At 35.6% G+C, this 17500-nt stretch overlaps 1 protein-coding gene across 9 annotated transcripts in view; it reads right to left on the minus strand.

The window, feature by feature from the left end:
• arap2 (ArfGAP with RhoGAP domain, ankyrin repeat and PH domain 2) overlaps nucleotides 1-17500 on the minus strand; it is a 214648-nt gene that overhangs the window by 88002 nt on the left and 109146 nt on the right. For 8 of the 9 annotated variants that reach the window (XR_012382787.1, XR_012382788.1, XM_009303564.5 and 5 more), the window contains 3 exons: nucleotides 7964-8163; nucleotides 2095-2180; nucleotides 1839-2021 (listed from right to left, as the gene is read on the minus strand). Coding sequence is in view for 7 of the 9 variants with exons in the window: in XM_009303564.5 (XP_009301839.1) it covers nucleotides 1839-2021; nucleotides 2095-2180; nucleotides 7964-8163 (469 nt within the window). In the remaining 2 variants the exon portion in view is untranslated. The remainder of the gene's footprint in view (nucleotides 1-1838; nucleotides 2022-2094; nucleotides 2181-7963; nucleotides 8164-17500) is intronic. The other variant, XM_073907450.1, reaches the window with a different exon arrangement.

Below are 17500 nucleotides of genomic sequence, written 5' to 3' on the forward strand. Positions count from 1 at the left end.
AAAGGCAAAGCTGAATATCTGTGGTTAAAGTGCCACCCAGCGGTCAAAAGCTACTGGTGCACCAATTGCCGCCGTCGCCGCGGTATGAATGGCGGCAAAAGGAACATTTTGAAGTAGTAATATCTGTATGTGTAATTAGTTATGTATGTGTAATTAATATGCATAATTACTATTACTAAACAGTTAAATGAAGTTACACAGTAACAAGAACACCTATCTATATAATACTATAAACGTGTAATACACTATTATTTTTGTTACATTATGTAATTTAATTGTATATAAGTTATACAATAACAATATTATTAATGCTTCAATAAATACATTGGCTTTCACTTTTAATTTGTTCTTACATCATTTGTTTCTATAAAAACATAAAATTTACAACCCCAAACGTACAAAAGAAGCCATTAAACTGCCTTTCTTTGCATTTGAGATACCATTAAGATTCCTTCTTTTCATATAAGATGTCATTAAGATGACCTCCTTAAGTGCTACAAAGCTCCTATACAAAAGCCAAAATCACATATGCACATTATTTTATTTATTTTTTGGTTTGGCTTTCTTATCTGCACATTATATCCCTATCGGCTAAATCTGACCTTCACAACTATTTTAACAATCATTATGCTTATTAGGCCACTGAATTATAGCTGGTCCTGACAATGTATGTGTATTGCAGGCTAAATCCTGAACAGTTTATCTCTTGAACCACTGCCTGCCAGAATGGCCGCTACTTAAAACTTCAGGTTGAGCCAAAGTATCAGGCTAAAACTAAAATGAAAACTTAAAGACATATATCACAGCAGGACTTAAAACAAAAACTTTGGAGACAGGGAGGATTTTTCTGGAACATTTTGTTTATGTCTGTCCCAGACATCCCCTTTATAATCTAATCTCACCTCTATATGTACCTGCATCATGTTCTTTATCTACTCTCACTCTCTTTGTCTCTCTCTGACACAAACACAATCATATAACTTTTTCAGAAGAAAACTCCCTAGTGCTGCTCTCATCTCGCACACACCTAATCCACGCTTCCAATCCTCTCTCCCCCTGCTACTTCCCTCTATTTCCCCCCTCTCTCCGGAAAACAAAAGCAGGCTTGATCTGTGTTAGTGCTGACGGTGAGAAAAAAAAAAAAAAAAAAAAAAAAAAAAAAAACAGCAGCTTGTGGCTTAGGAAAGAGTAATGCGGACAACTCTGTAGGAACAATCTCACACTCACACACACACACACACACACACACACACACACACACACACACACACACACACACACACACACACACGCACACACACGCACGCACGCACGCATAAGCGCACGCACGCACGCACGCACACACGCGCACACACACACACACACAGAGACAAACGCATGCACAATGAAACACACACACACACAACCAGTCACACAAATGCAGCATAATAATGATGAATTATGCGCAGGAAATCCTGTTAACTCATATCCCATTTATTATAATCTGTTCAAATTATTTAACGTCTTGTCAAAAAGTGTGTTTTCTGACTGTAACTTTACAGCCGTTTGAGTGTAGTTGCAACTCTTAATGCTGTGAAATGACTCAAAGCAGAATCTTTTAACACAATTCTGACAACCTGCTTTAAAAACTGGTGAGAGCCAGTTACTATAGCAACCCTAATTTACACCTGGGCTACCAGGTGAGCCAGAGCAGGAACAGATGTGCACACACACACACATGAATACACACACAAACACACACTAGTATAGCACACAGGCCTAATTGGCCTTTTAATGAGGGAGTAAAAAATAATACAGTCAAAAGGCGAACATTAGCACACACACTCTCTCACACACACCTTGTTGAGTTCCTCCTGAGTGTTTAGACCATTCAGAACTTTCTTGTATTTCCTCTTCTTGTACTTCCTGCGAATAAAGGATGCCCGCTGCTCTGTTGACGACTGCTTGCAAAGCTCATCCTCTGGGGGAAGATTTGCTACCCAGAGGCTGTTGGAATTCTTATTCCCAACTTCTAAAAACAGCTAAAGGAGGACAGAACACGAGTAAAACATATTTCACTGCAAAAAAGAAGTAACTGCCATGAAAGATTGGTACCTCGATGAGCTCATTGGTCCATATGCTGCTGTCCAGCTTCATACTGCGGACCTTTGAGATACCTGGACCCAGGAAGCGATGCTGACCTGGAAACAGACACTAAATCTGTTGAAATCTGAACTGTTTACATCTAATGTGTCATAAAATGGACAGTCAGATAGTGTGCAAAAAACAGTACAAGCTATGAATTTAAAGTTGCCCCATTTGTGACATCAGAACTTCCTTTTACTTGCAATGTAAAGTGCATATATAGTGTAATCCTATGAGAGTTGGTTTTGTAAAAACTCATTTCTGTCATGACAGTGATTCGCCATTGTTATGTCCCAGAATCCCAGTCACTGGCCAGAAATAATATAGTAATTAATCTGATTTGCAGATTACCTTAATGCTTATGCATGCATTTGTAAGAGTTTCCCTTTCAGAATAAAAATGTATGAGAAAATTTAATTCATTCATTGATTAGTTAATTTTCCTTCAGCTTAGTTGTAGTGTATGTGTGGTCTGAGTATTTCAGAAACTCCAGATCTACTGGGATTTTCACACACAACCATCTCTAGGGTTTACAGAGAATGGTCCAAAAAAAGAGAAAATATCCAGTGAGCGGCAGTTCAGTGAGCGCAAATGCCTTGTTGATGCCAGAGGTCAGAGGAGATAGGCCAGATTGGTTCCACCTGATAGAACAATAACTCAAAAAACCATTCGCTACAACTGAGGTATACAGAGGTGCATCTCTGAACACATCAAACCTTGAGGCAGATGGGCTATAGCAGCAGAACACCACACCGGGTGCCTCTCATGTCAGCTATGGACAGCAGACTAAGGCTGTTATGTGCTATTATTTAATCCAGAATGACTTAACCAATTGCATTCATGTGTTTTTTGGTAGATCACTTGCACCTAATTATCATTGGCTGAAAAAAAGTGTACCTTTACTTTAGTAAATGTCTAGTGATATATATGTACTTATACTTTGCTATTTTCTTTCAACCTGCAGTCACTACAAATTATGTTTATTTTTTTTCTTTGATTTTTTCTTTTTAGGTTATAATGTAAGTATAATATTTAGCTCTGTGATTTTGATCCAATCAGATCGTGCGTAGAAAAACTGCATCAGACAGACTGACCTCAAGACATAAAAAAAATGTGTGAAAGCATTAGAATTTTCAAACAAGATGCAAAATAACACAACAAATTAGAGACAGAAATTTAGGCTGCATATCACTGATCAGAAGATGAATTATATCTGTATGATAACAGAAATCCCCAATTGTCCTCAAAAACAACTAAATGTACTACAGATTGTTACGTTTTTAAGTACATGCACACATTGCATGTATTCCATTTTGGGCTGCATGAGCCTGGTTTGTGGCTCCAACAGCTGGACACTCATAGCTTGTTAGTCAGGGTTCAACCTGCAGAAAAAGTATTAGCATTTCACCATAGTTAGATATTTGCCAATCACGTTGACCAGATTTCACTCTGCATGTAAACAACAATCTGCTTATTATAGTTATTAGCTTAATAGGCGCACATAATCTCACATTTAAAATGTATAGTCTACCAGGCAAATAAATTAAATTACACTTAAAAACACCCCTAAAGGAAAATGGCATTAATGCAAGCAACATTTTTTTTTTATTATTTGCAGGGTATAAGGTGCTATCATTTTCACAGAATAATACTCACTAATACTTTTTATTTATATTCTGAGTAGTGTTTAGAAAAAATAAAATGTTAGATTGGATCACTTTTGTTGGATTGGTTTCTCACAATAATTTTAAGTTTAGTAAATATGCTTATCCCCAGAAACTGTGCATATCCTTCCAAAATGATTAAATTAAGAGAAAAGCATGACTTTTGTTTTTGACAATTTGTCCATCTATTTGTTTTTATTTGTTTCTTCAACTCGAATTCAGTCCTCTACCGTATGATTTGTTAGCCATGTGGTCATGGTTGGTGTCCACCTGAACTGGTCATTCGCCAGTCGCCACATTCTTTTTTACAAATGGTTTTAAATGTACAAAATATCTTTAAATTAACAGTTTTCTATATTTAGTTGTTCTATTTATGGGACCTTTATCTTTTCTTTAACAACTTTTAATGGAAAGTTTCCTTTACTGAATTTACTTACTTTATAGTTTAAAGTAATATAATTGGTGTTGTAAATTACAGTACAAAAATCTGGTAATAAACTGCCAGTACCTTTTCTGTTATTTATAGACTTAATTCCTTATACATTATGTTCTATAAACTGTAAAAAGTTATGATCAATTAGTCCTGAGAGCATATGTTTTTAGTTCATTGTGACTTATTAAACTAAGTTAATTATGTTATAACTTTACGATTTATCAGTTACACAAGCTGTTTTAAATCAGTCTAACATAATACAAGTTCAATGAACTCATAAGGTTAGTTTGATTCAGCTTAAACATTTAAGGCAACCTTTTTTAACAAAAGTAACTTTGTTAAACAAAATAGCCGAATTTTCAACATTTAAAGTCAACAGAGTTAAAATAATAATGCAATTCACATAAATGTAAATGCCTTTAAAAAGCTCAGACTATCTTATACATTAAAACACAACACACGTGTTGTAGGCAAGGGTGAGGATTTTGTGCAATGAAGATAACAAATTAAAGCAGAATAAAAAAAAAAAGTTATTTTTTCATGACCCATTTAAACTACAGTATGTAAAATTCACAAATGCAGATGCAAAAACTTTGTGAACTAAAATTGTTCTGCTTAACCCCAGAAACTAGTATGACTTCATAAATGCTATAAAGCAATGACTGGCATGACACACATGCAGAAAGACTCATTATAAATTGCATCATATTCCTTCCAAGCACTCTTTTCTCCAGTCTGCCACTGCTATAATTGCAAATGAAAGGCGCGAAAAAGCCATTAATTGCTAATGAATCATAAGTAATTAATTGTGTTTGTTGGTCTACGCATTTATTTTGCCGAACTCCAGGCACTGTCGTAGTTGTTGTTTATGCAAAAAACAAATGAATTAAACATGGCAGGGAGAAACACATATTTGAATATGAAGTGTGTGATTTTTCTGCATAATTAGTAGCATTTTAGAGTACCAGTTTGCCATCAAAGATCATTAGAGCCGCCTGAGAGCTGACAGGACTAAATATGCTTTATGTACATGCTAGCATGTGTGTGTGGGCACTCGCTAAGGGTTTTGTAGAGCCATCTAAGAAAACCTCCAAGACAAGTACCTTAAACCATATTCAAAGCATCAAAAGATGAAAAATAACATAAAAATGAAAAATACACCTCATTTAAAAGTATTAAAAGAAAGAGTGAGTGAAAATTATGCATGCTAGATATTTATAAGGTAACTGCAACCTCACTTGAGTATTGTCTTTAATCACAGAGTTGGCTTTAAAGAGCTTTGCATTGCAGTTACACATTTAAAGAAACAGATGAACCCAAATATGTCACAGACAATGTTTATAGATATCAGAGTGTTTTGAGAATAAGACATGATAACGTTAAAATAGAGACATAAGTAAACAAGAAAAAAAAAATGAGTAGGGATGGCATTACAGATGTAAAAATGGAGAAAGCAGAAATCCCTTCACCTGTCTCTCTCTCTCTCTCTCTCTCTCTCTCTCTCTCTCTCACGCTCTCTGTCTACTACTGAAGACAATTTGCTCTCATTTAATCGTTAGCCGTTCGTTATATTCCCAGTATTGCACTTTCGCTCGCCTAATTGTCGGCAGCCGAAGCGAAGCTAATTAAAGTGTCTTTGCCATAGATCCCATGAAGGCTTCGTTCCACATTTAGGGTCGGTTTATTCAGCAGCCAATTGCACATGTTCAGCCAGTATTTTCTCCCTGCATTGTGACCTAATGCAACATTAAATGGCTGCATGGCTGAAATAATGAGTTAATTCATGGTGTCGGAGGGTGGTCAGAATATTCCAAGCGCCAGCAATTATATCAGGGAAAAATAGCAGAGGAACAGAGACCAGATAGATAAACATTAAATATATTGTTAAATGTATTTTGGAAGAGATTAAATATATGCAGTGGTGAAAGCATGAAGTGTTTTTAATATACTGTATATTTACAATGTGTGTGTGTGTGTGTGTGCGTGTGTGTGTGTGTTTACATTAAGTAAATAGAGAAAGCAGAAAAATATGAGCAAAATGTCTGAGTAAAAATAAGCAATAAACAGAAATCAATTTTTTTTAATAGAAATCGATCACAGACAGAAAGACAACACTTTTTTTTCAGAAAAAAAAAAGGTTTGGAAAGACTCTTAAGCCCCGGTCAGATTACACGATTTAGGCACAATTTTATTGACGTAGGGTGTCGCAGGGAAATGTAACAACAAATGGGCGTCGTGAGATTTAATCGTTTCTTCTCGTGTAATGTGGCATAGTTCACGACAACCGATACCATGTCTGCGATGCCTCACAACACCGTCGCAGCAAGTCTAGCATCTTTAATTTTTCCACTGTGCAATAGGAGCTCATCATTTCTCAGTTATATCAGTAAGTGCTGCTGTTAATGCACTCGTCAGGTAATCAAAAATAGGCTGCATGCATATTTATAGCTTACTTATGGGTGGGTCACGGGTGGATAAGATCAATTATTGGTTGAACAAACTTTAACTAGCCTACCTTTTCTAAAATATTAAGGTGTTTAAAGCGGAAAGTGTTTAAAGCGGACACATGCCCTCAAATGTTATTCATTATTCTTGTTTTTTGATAACTGATCAATAAAATATACATAACAATTAAAAAACAATGAAAAAATATATATTTAAAATGAGATTTAAAAAACATTGTTACAGCAACATTTGTGACTGCTTTGAAATTATGCTCGTTGTATACGTCACAGGAAGACTGAATGTGAAAAAACGTGTAGTCTGGCACATTTGCTAACCACGACAAGTCACAATATCAAAAAAGAAAAATATCGCATAATCTGACATAGTGACAAAAAAATTGTGTACTGTGACCAGGGCTTTAGAGTGTACTCACACTTTGTAGAGTCCCCCCTCCCGTCTCCCCCGACGGGCCGCAATCACATTGCATTTATTAAATGGTCAAATGTATATATTTATACAACAGTTCTATGTGGTTCTCGAATCTGATTGGCTGACAGCCATGTCATATTCTGCAATGACAGCATTTGTGCAGTCTCTTCACCTTTCTGTATTACTCCGCCCACATAGAGTGACAGCAGATCAATAAACACAATCACAATCACACAATGTTTTTTCATTACTTTAGACATTACACTAGAGAATCATTAAAATACTAGCTGTAAAGTGACGTGTGGGAATCATCAACGGTTTCTGCTGTTCTGACGTCAACTGCAGATGTGAATGAATGGTGGAAGAAGTTCCTCATACAAAAGTATTTGTAGACTCTCAGTGTTTGATTTTTTTTATATATACACGATTATGCCATCTAACTGTTGGATAAGCGCAATATCACAATCATAGCATTGCGATATGGCTGTATATTATCACTGGTGGAACACTAAGGCACTCGGCCTGCAGCCTCTAGCCAACGCACGCCGCCCACCAGAAAATCCCCTTACTCTGTTAAACATCATTTAAGAAATATTTAAAAAGCAAAAAAAAAAATTAAAGGGGGGATAATAATTCTGACTTCAACTATATATATATATATATATATATATATATATATATATATATATATATATATATATATATATATATATATATATATATATATATATATATATATATATATATATGTATATAAAATTTTTATTATTTTTTAAACCCACAGACTCACGAGCACAGTGCGTGTTGACAGCAAACTGTACAGTGTGTTTGTATTTGTCAGTTGTTAGTGTTCATGTTAGTTTCTTACCAGCACAGTTCTTGCAGATGACCACACAGAGGTTAATGGAGGCCCATTCAGGCTCAGGTGCCTGACAATCGGCACACTTCCTGTTGGACTTGTTGAACCAAACTTTCTCCAGCACCTCATAATTGCACAACGTCTCTACGATGGACTCCTGAACAGCCTCGATCCACTCATCTCTCTCATGCTCCGACTCCACTGTAAAACTAACACAAATGAAACAAAATTCTTACAAATTTTAATAAGACTGGTTACATTTTAACTTTTGCAGTCCATAATTGAAATGTTTTTTTTAGCTTCAGTGGAGAACTAAATTAGAGCTGCATTGTAGCTACAAATTACCATTTTCTAAATTTCAAGATTTTAAGGTCACTTCTTACTACTTGAAATTATCCTTATAGAAGTTAAAACAGTAGTGTGCAATTATTATTATTTCTTTTTTACAATGGGCCAGTTTAGACTCTGGGGCCGTTTTAAAAAGCCAGACCAATTCAGTTCAATTCTGTGAAACTATTAAATAAACATTCATAAAAACTTTTCAAAAGTTCATTAATGTTTGAAAAAGGATACATTTTACAAATTTTATTTGTTTATTAACTTCATATGAACGCCATGGGGTTGTTTGTTTGATTGCTTCACCTTAGTTAATATTTATTTATTTATTTGTTTGTTTGTTTAGTTGTTCGCTCTTTCGTTCATTCATTCATTCATTCACTCATTCATTTATAATTGTTTTTATGTTCATTTAGAGAAATGTAGCCTGTGATAAGCTGAACAAGTGCACTGAAGTCAGGTTGAATGTGAGGTGGATATGTTATGTAACGATCATCACTGAGAGATAATCTGTATCTGCGTTTGTTAAATCGTTAATATGAGGTAATTAGTCTGCCTTTATTACTTTGTAATTCTATAAAAAAATGTAAAGCTGCCTTGTTGGTTCTAGTTGCATGACCCGCGGTTCGCTCGCGGCACTCTGAAATGTTTAGGTTTTTTCAACTCGTGGTACCTGGAAAATGTTAGCATGACATACTGCATGTACATCCCTTCCTATTTGCATGCTGAACCTTTGTGCTTCCATTTGAAATAACAAAACTGAGTATGCAAAATAATGATATATGTAAAAGGCCCCTATTTGTCGCAATATCAGACCTGCTCATTGCAAGGCCCTGTTCGTGGTTGAATTTAAATTAAGTGAAAACATTTAGTTCACCTGGCCGCAAGTTTCCCAGTGGCCATAAAATGTGCAGGTCTGAGTTAAAAACAAAATAAATAAATAAATAAATAAACCCAGCAATTTTCTCAGAGCTGCTATTTATCTGGTTGTTGGTACGTTATTTAATTATTTGATAAACCATAAACAATGGTAGCCAATATATTCCAGTTCTCACTAACTTTGCAATATGGGGAGCTTTTCCATAACAAGTAGTTGCTCAGATATGGGATTTGTAGAATGTTGCATCTTTACAATATCACAAACTCTTTCAAGTCCCCCAAAAAGGCTGGTGGCCCACAAAAGACTGGATAATGCAAAGAATCTCAATGGGTAATCAGTTTCAACTGCAATTGATCAACAACAGTGTAAGGATCTCCCTTAGCCAACTCCTATGGCCACAGATGTGCTTAAGTAATTTAAAACAAGGACCTTTTCATTTTTGACAGCTTCAAGATTCAGAAAATTCAACTGTAGTGTACAAAATCATTGTGCTTTCCATAAATTAAATTCTACACCTGCACTGTGAAGAGCATCCTGTCTGGCTGTATCAACATTTGGTGTGGAAACAGCACCAGCAGCAATTGCAAAGGCCAACATAGTATTGTGCGAACTGCTGGAAGCGTAGTAGGAGGTGAGCTTCCCTCCCTCGAGGACATCTTCACCAGGCGGTGCATGAAGAAAGCCAAGAGAATTATCAGTGACTCCAGCCACCCAAGCCATAAACTTTTTCCTACCCTTAGACAGATGGTTCCGCAGCATCCGGTCACTCACCAGCCAGCTGAAGGAAAGTTTCTTCCCTAAGACTATCAGGCTGATGAACACTTAACACACCCCACACAGACTCTTCCATACCCCTCACTGCACACCATCACCACTGGACTTTAACCAATCTGTATACTTGAAACAATACTGCCTACAACTATGTGGACATCTATTCATTGTACATATCGCTGTCAATTTCACATTGTCTTTGTATTTGCACTGTCTGTATTTTGCACTGTCGTTGTATTTGCACAGTCTGTATTTTGCACTGTCGTTATATTTGCACTTTCTTTATTTTGTACTGTCTGGAGCCAGCACCTAAGCTATACACACGTGCTGATGATGTGACAACAAAAGTGACTTGATTTGATTGATTTGAAATTTGTAAGTTTTGTAAAACACTAATAGCACAGGGTTTCTGCAGATTTCATCATGTGAAGTTTAAGACTTTAACCTTTTTAAGACTATTATAAATGAAATTTTAGACTTATACAGGGCTAAAAACTAATAATTATTTCTAATGGTCCGGTTTGCCAAAAAAAAAAATAAAAAAATAGTACATGCGGCAAAAAGAACACGTAAAACTTTTTAAAAATTAGATCTTGTTAAATTAATTTTTAATAATTCGATTTAGTTTTTAGATTTTTTGGTATTTTCTGACATGTCATTAAGCGTAAATCATCTCAGACCATCTCAGGTGGTTTCTTAAACATGACAATGAGTTCACTGTGAACAAATGGCCTCCACAGTCACCAGAACTCAATCCAATAGAGCACCTTTGGGATGTGGTGGAACGGGATATTCGCATCATGGAATGTGGAGCTGATAAATCTGCAGCAACTGCTTGATGCTATCATGCCAATATGGACCAAAATTTCTGAGGAATATTTCCAGTACCTTGTTGAGTCTACGCCACAAAGGATTAAGGCAGTTCTGACAGCAAAATGGGGTCCAACCTGATACTAGCAAGGTGTACCTAATATAGTGTATGTTATATTTTGTTTTGGGACTTTTTTGAAGATTAACTTTCATGTAATATGTAATGTGTTTGTAAATGTAAAAATTCTGCAATAATTACAGATCGGAATGATAAATACAGTTACTGTCTTTTAAAATAAAAAAATAAAAAAATTCTGAACTGCCTGAAACAAGTCATCACTAAGTCCAGTTTTACTTCCAGCACAAATCCAAATAGGTTTGAAACTAATTTGAATAATGCCAAATAACATCAAAAAGAAATACATTACCTTCAAAAAGAATCTGTTTTGACCCTCAAACATTGTGGCTGACGCCTGAAAACTTGTGTTGCATTTTGTTTTCCTCACTCCAAAAGCAAATGTTCTGAACCATCAGGCTAATGTGTTGCACTAATCAGAGCAGAGTAAGCTCTCGGAAATGATGGATATACAAAGAATAAATCATTGAATGAATGTTTCGAACAATGTGAAAAAGAAGTGTTTTTGAGCCTCGGTTAGAGCAGACCTACAATAACAAAACTAGTGACCTTTAAATAGCATAGGAGCTCTTTAAAAAAAAAAACTATAAATGTGTCCTTGTGGTGTACTGTTCTATTTGTTGTGCGAATAGGCATGAGACGATAACTGGTTTTAAGGTTTACAGTTTAGAAAAGTCAAGGTATTAAAACCGCAAAAAAATGTTTTGTTAAACTATTTCTAAGGAATATGTAACAGGTATTTTTTTTTAACTGTTGTAAGGAAACCTGTGTTTTTGAGGCTAATGAAGGTAGTAGAAGTCAATAGTTTATTTTAACTATGTAGCCTGACATGTTTATTGCTCCATAATATTATAAATGTTTTCTAAAATGTAAAATATTGTGTTAAATGGGAAAAAAATTTGTTTATTTCACTAAGCTATTTAAAAAGAAATGATTTTACAGCGGTAAACATAGTACCATGATACCGTAACACAGTGATAATTGTTTCCAAGGTTTTTATATTGTCAGAATTTTATACTGCTAAGTACTCTCCCTGAATATTATTTTATTATAACTTATTTATTTACTCTTGCTTTTCCTTAGTATTATTTTCTTTTTTGTTTATCTTTCATACATTTCATTTATAATTAAGTTATTTTCATTACACTTATTTTATCATATATTCATTCATTCATTTATTTTCTTTTCGGTTTAGTCCCTTTATTAATCTGGGGTCGCCACAGCGCAATTAACCATCAACTTATCCAGCACACGCAAATGCAGGGAGAACATGCAAACTCCACACAGAAACGCCAACTGACCCAGCCGAGGCTCAAACCAGCGACCTTCTTGCTGTGAGGCGACAGCACTACCTACTGCGCCACTGCATCTACTATATGATCATATACCATAACATATTGTTTCATAGATCATTCTGTTTATCACTAACAGTGAATTTTATACAGTTTTCAGTTTCTTTTAATTTCTCCCAAGGGGGTTACAGGTCAGAGGAGGTTACCCAATATTGGTTAAGTTCTAGTTTGATCTTGAGTAAAAAATAAATAAAAAATAAATAAATAAATAAATAAATAAAAATAAATAAATAAAAATAAAAATGTTAAAACATTGGCTGCATCTGAAATCCCCTACGACACTACCAAATAAAGTCTTGTTGTCGATCCCAGTTGTAAGAGAAACAAATGATAACTTGACTTCAAGTTGATCATTTGGAAAAGTGGCAGAAGGTAGCTTTTTTCTGATGAATCATCTGTTTAACTGCATCCCTAAAACCACAAATACTGCAAAAGACCAACTGGAACCTACATGGACCCAAGATTCTCACAGAAATCAGTCAAGTTTAGTGAAGGAAAAATCATGGTTTGGGGTTACAATGACTATGTTGGCATGCGAGAGATCTACAGGGAGGATGGGCAACAACAACACCCTGAGGTATCTAGACATTTGTGCTGCCCATTACATTACAAACCACAGGAGAGGGCTAATTCTTCAGCAGAATAGTGCTCCTTCTCATATTTTAGCCTCCATATCAAAGTTCCTGAAAACAAAGAAGGTCAAGATGCTCCAGGATTGGCCAGCCCAGTCACCAGGATTAACATTATTGAGTATGTCTGGGGTAAGATGAAGGAGGAGGCATTGAAGATGAATCCAAATTATATTAATGAACTCTGGGAGTCCTGCAAGCGCACTTTCTTTGTCATTCCAGTCAGACCTTACTGTTCTAATTAAAACTCAAGGCGTGATCATCTTTTATTCTGGTAAAATAAGCGTAATCTAAAGGCCTTTGCCCTTCATGTAAGCCAATTCTGATACCAACTGATCAACTAGAAGTCGAGTAATTATTTGTCGTTCCTAAAACTTGATATAGGTGACAATACTTTTGTCAGGTAGTTTACTCAGTAGGTGCTGCATTTGAATTTAAATGTAATACTCGGTCATTAGAAAAGTATGTTCTATATAGTATGAATGTGAGAAGTATGAATGGAACTCGGATGTACTACATCTACCATTTTGTCATCATCACATGACCTACCCGCATCAGTTGCGCCCATCCGCGTCCATCCAATGTGCACTTCAGAATCTCACCAAAAGCAGCAGGTCATCTGGGTACTTCTAACGCACTTTTCTGGGTACTTTTTGAATTCTGTGAATTTGGTTGTACTACTCCACTTGCATAATATTTTTAGTGTACTATGTAGTATGGAAGTATGCGATTTCGGAGTTTTATCATTGTATTGTGTTGTGTTTTGTTATATTTCACCTGTTTATGTAATACAGCATATACTGAAAAAATTACATAAAATACATATTACTTATTAGACAAAATCCTGAAGTTATGCTTATTAAACTCATCCTGGCTTTAAACCTAACAATTGTTTCCCAGTGGCCTCAGGTCAAACAGAAGCCTCTTTTTAAACGTTCATTATTGCGTTATAATTGGCAGTGATGAGAGACAACACTGTCTAAATGCAAAAACCGGTAACAGCTCTCAATATGCTTTCCATTTCTATTATGACACCCTCTGCGCACATTATTTTAAATGAGCACAGAGACGATAATACGTCATTTCCTAGAAAAATTCCAATTATTTTACCAACAACTAACACTAAATAGTCGTCCGTCCTCACATCAATCAGCGTTTAGAAGGCAGTTACAAACAGATCAATATTTTGTCCCGTCCATAAAAAACAAAGCTAGGAGATAAAGAGGAAAAATCTTTAACAGTGTGCGTGAGCCAAAGAAAGAGAGCAATAGCTTTCCATTGTTCCTTGTTGTTGTTGTATCTGGGTGTTTTTTTTTTTCTGCATCAGCTATAAAAAGATCATTAAAAAACAAACACGAAAACATCTCATCGATTAGGCCTCTGCAAATGGCTGCTTTGTTGAAAACATCAGATTGCGTGGGGTCACAGGTGAGCAATGCCTGTACTGTACTGCCGTTATAACAGAGCTGATATTTAGAAAGAGAGAAAAAAAGACGCGAGAGGAAGAGGAAACAGATCAATAATGAGTGTGCTTCAGATGGATGCTATCAGAGCGGCAGGACAGTCGTAATGAGAGAGTGCCTGCTTGAAAATAACACAGAAGGCAACAAACTGTGCAACAAAAAAAAAAAATTGAAAATAAAAAGGTTCAAAAAAGGGGAAGTCAACAGCGTTTGCTCTTCCTTTTATAAATCTCACACTGTCCGGCTATTTAAGCACTCAATTTCATTCTGCACAGGCAAAAAAAAGTTACAGCGCCTTGACACTAATATTTTTGCAAACTTCAACTGTATAATCAATATTTTATTTAGGTGCAATCACTAACTAAGAAGGAAGTTTCCTCTAATAAATCAACCAGACAGAGTTTCACTGGTGCGGGACCGTGCTACAACAACAATTAAAAATTAGGTTGTGACAAGGAAAATAAACATATGCATTAGAAATATAATTATTTCAAGAGTTCACATTTAGATGCGGGACGAACGGACGGACGGACGGACGGACGGACGGACGGACAGACGGACGGACGGACTGACAGACAGACAGACGGACGGACTGACGGACAGACGGACAGATGGACAGACAGACAGGTAGACAGATAGACAGGTAGACAGGTAGACAGATAGACAGACAGACAGACAGATGATAGATAGATGATAGATAGATAGATAGATAGATAGATAGATAGATAGATAGATAGATAGATAGATAGATAGATAGATAGATAGATAGATAGACAGACAGACAGACAGACAGACAGACAGACAGACAGACAGACAGACAGACAGACAGACAGACAGACAGATAGTGTTTGGCATGCTGTTTCATAAGAGAGCCCTGAGCTCAAAAGATGTTTGAGCCAGGGCTCCCTCCTGTTTCATCAGGAAAGAGCAAAGTCTAGGCTCAGATAGGTCTTGAGAGCTCCCCATAATTTGTTCACTTGGCCTATTACTTGATTATTAGGGGTTGTCACGGCGGAATAAACTGCCAACTATACTAACTGGACTGTGAAAGAAAACCGGCCTACCCAGGGGAAACCCATGGGGAGACGCAGCCAGGACTCAAACCAGCGACCTTCTTGCTGTGAGACAACAGGGTTAACAACTCAGCCACCATGCTGCCCTGTTCTGGATTAATCTAGGAAATAGGGGAAGGAGTAGAGGTGGATGGGGGTATCCTTCAAATTGAAGATGATTAAGGTGAGAAAATCTGATTATTTATGTGCATTGGGATTTGTCTGATTGGTAAATCATGTGATAGCTAATGCGGGACCTGCCGTGGTCAATCATAAGCAAGGGATCACTTGAAATGAGTTTATAAATAAACTTCACTTATGTTTACTTAGGTGGGTTTACTCACTTTATTATACAGTTGTAAGAGTTAGGTTTTCTATAGGAATGTATACTCACAACATTATGTTGGTTCATAGCTACCTATTCAAAATAAGCTAAAAAAACAACATTGTTTAAGTTTTTTTTCCACAAATTAATTGTTTTATTTTCAATTCACTTTAATTTGTAAAAACTAGTAAGTTCATGTCATTCCTTCATGTCATCCCAACACAAATTGGTTGTGTGCAACCCAACATTTTTTCCAGTGTATACACTAAAAGCATTTTCAACTTTGTTTTGGGATGTGATTGATAGGATTATGTGCTATGGCGAGCAACAGGCCCGTTTCACAAATCCACGTTTCTCAGAAGTAGAAGTCATCACAGTTAGATATGGACAAATAAAAGTTTGGTATTGCTATTTGCTCAAATATTTATAGTAACTCCACAATAGTGTTTTCACAACTTTCACAGTAAGGGCAAAAGATGTGTGAGACTGATAACGACAGCCAAAATGATATAACAGAAAATACATCTTATATTTTTTTAAATCAATATATTAAAAACTTTCAAGCAATTAAGATGTTGATGACTGTTAAATCTGAAAAGCGTCCATTGGCATCTCTCACTTAGGAATGATTTTTAGCATCAGATTTGCAAATGAACATCACTAACTTGCTAAATGTAGCAATTTATCATATTTGTCTAATATAAAAGAGATAAAGATTACCTAAAAGTGAAAACTCTGTTATCATTTACTCACCCCTTCACTTATCACAAAACATCCTTTCTTTGTTTTTTGTTTTTGTTTGTTTTTTTTTTGTTTTGTTTTTTTTTTATTTGTTTTTTTTTTTAAATACTGATAAGTTACAGCAATTGGCTTCCATAGTATAATTGTTTTTCCTACAAATGGATATCAATAGAGTTGGTGGTTTATTCTGTTGTGGCAACCTCTGAAATAGAGACTAAGCCATAGGGAATGAATGCATGGATGTTGATATAACATTGATGTCAATAGTTGATGGTTTACAACATTCTTAAAAATATCTTCTTTTGTGTTCAACAGAAGAAAGAATCTCAAACAGGTTTGTGATGAGTTAAGTATAAGTAAACTACAGAATAAAAATTTTGTGGTAATTTTAATCTATTCAAATTTAATATTCCTTTATTGATTCCCTTTAGTGGACTAATAATCCAGTTATATACATTAAATAAAAACGTTTTTTTTTTCCTCATTATTCAGACATTATCCTAAAACCAAAGTAGAAATGTGTTTTTATAATATTTAGCACTCTATAGTACATTAAAACTTAAGATTTCAGGCTGAATGCAGCATTTTTGTTTTCACTTAGTATGATGTTGGAGGACGTGGACATGTTTTTGAACTTTAGGTTGCAGCAGGACTCCCCAATCCCATGGAATGCCGAAATTGAGCAGAATTTCATCCAGGAGTAAACTGTCTGACTCTGGACAACCGGGGCCAGTAAAATCCTTTTATAATTCTTCCAGGACTTATGAGCTTCAACAAGTCTTCCTCTAAGTTTCTCTGAAATCTCAGTTGATCCACACATATTGCACTTGAATGCAATGTAGTTGTGAAGAGAAGATCAACAAAAAGTTTTTATTATCCAGCAGGAACAGCGAAGTCACCAAACTATTTTTTTTATTGCTATTATATATCTTTTTAAAAGCTGCCAATATAATTACATTTCTGTGTAATATGTAAATACTGCTGGTATGCATGCTAAGCTCACAAGTTATCATTCAGTATTAACAAGTATTACTGATATTATTAAGTATTG

Source organism: Danio rerio, chromosome 7, assembly GCF_049306965.1.
Source record: "Danio rerio strain Tuebingen ecotype United States chromosome 7, GRCz12tu, whole genome shotgun sequence".
Lineage (NCBI taxonomy): Eukaryota > Metazoa > Chordata > Actinopteri > Cypriniformes > Danionidae > Danio > Danio rerio.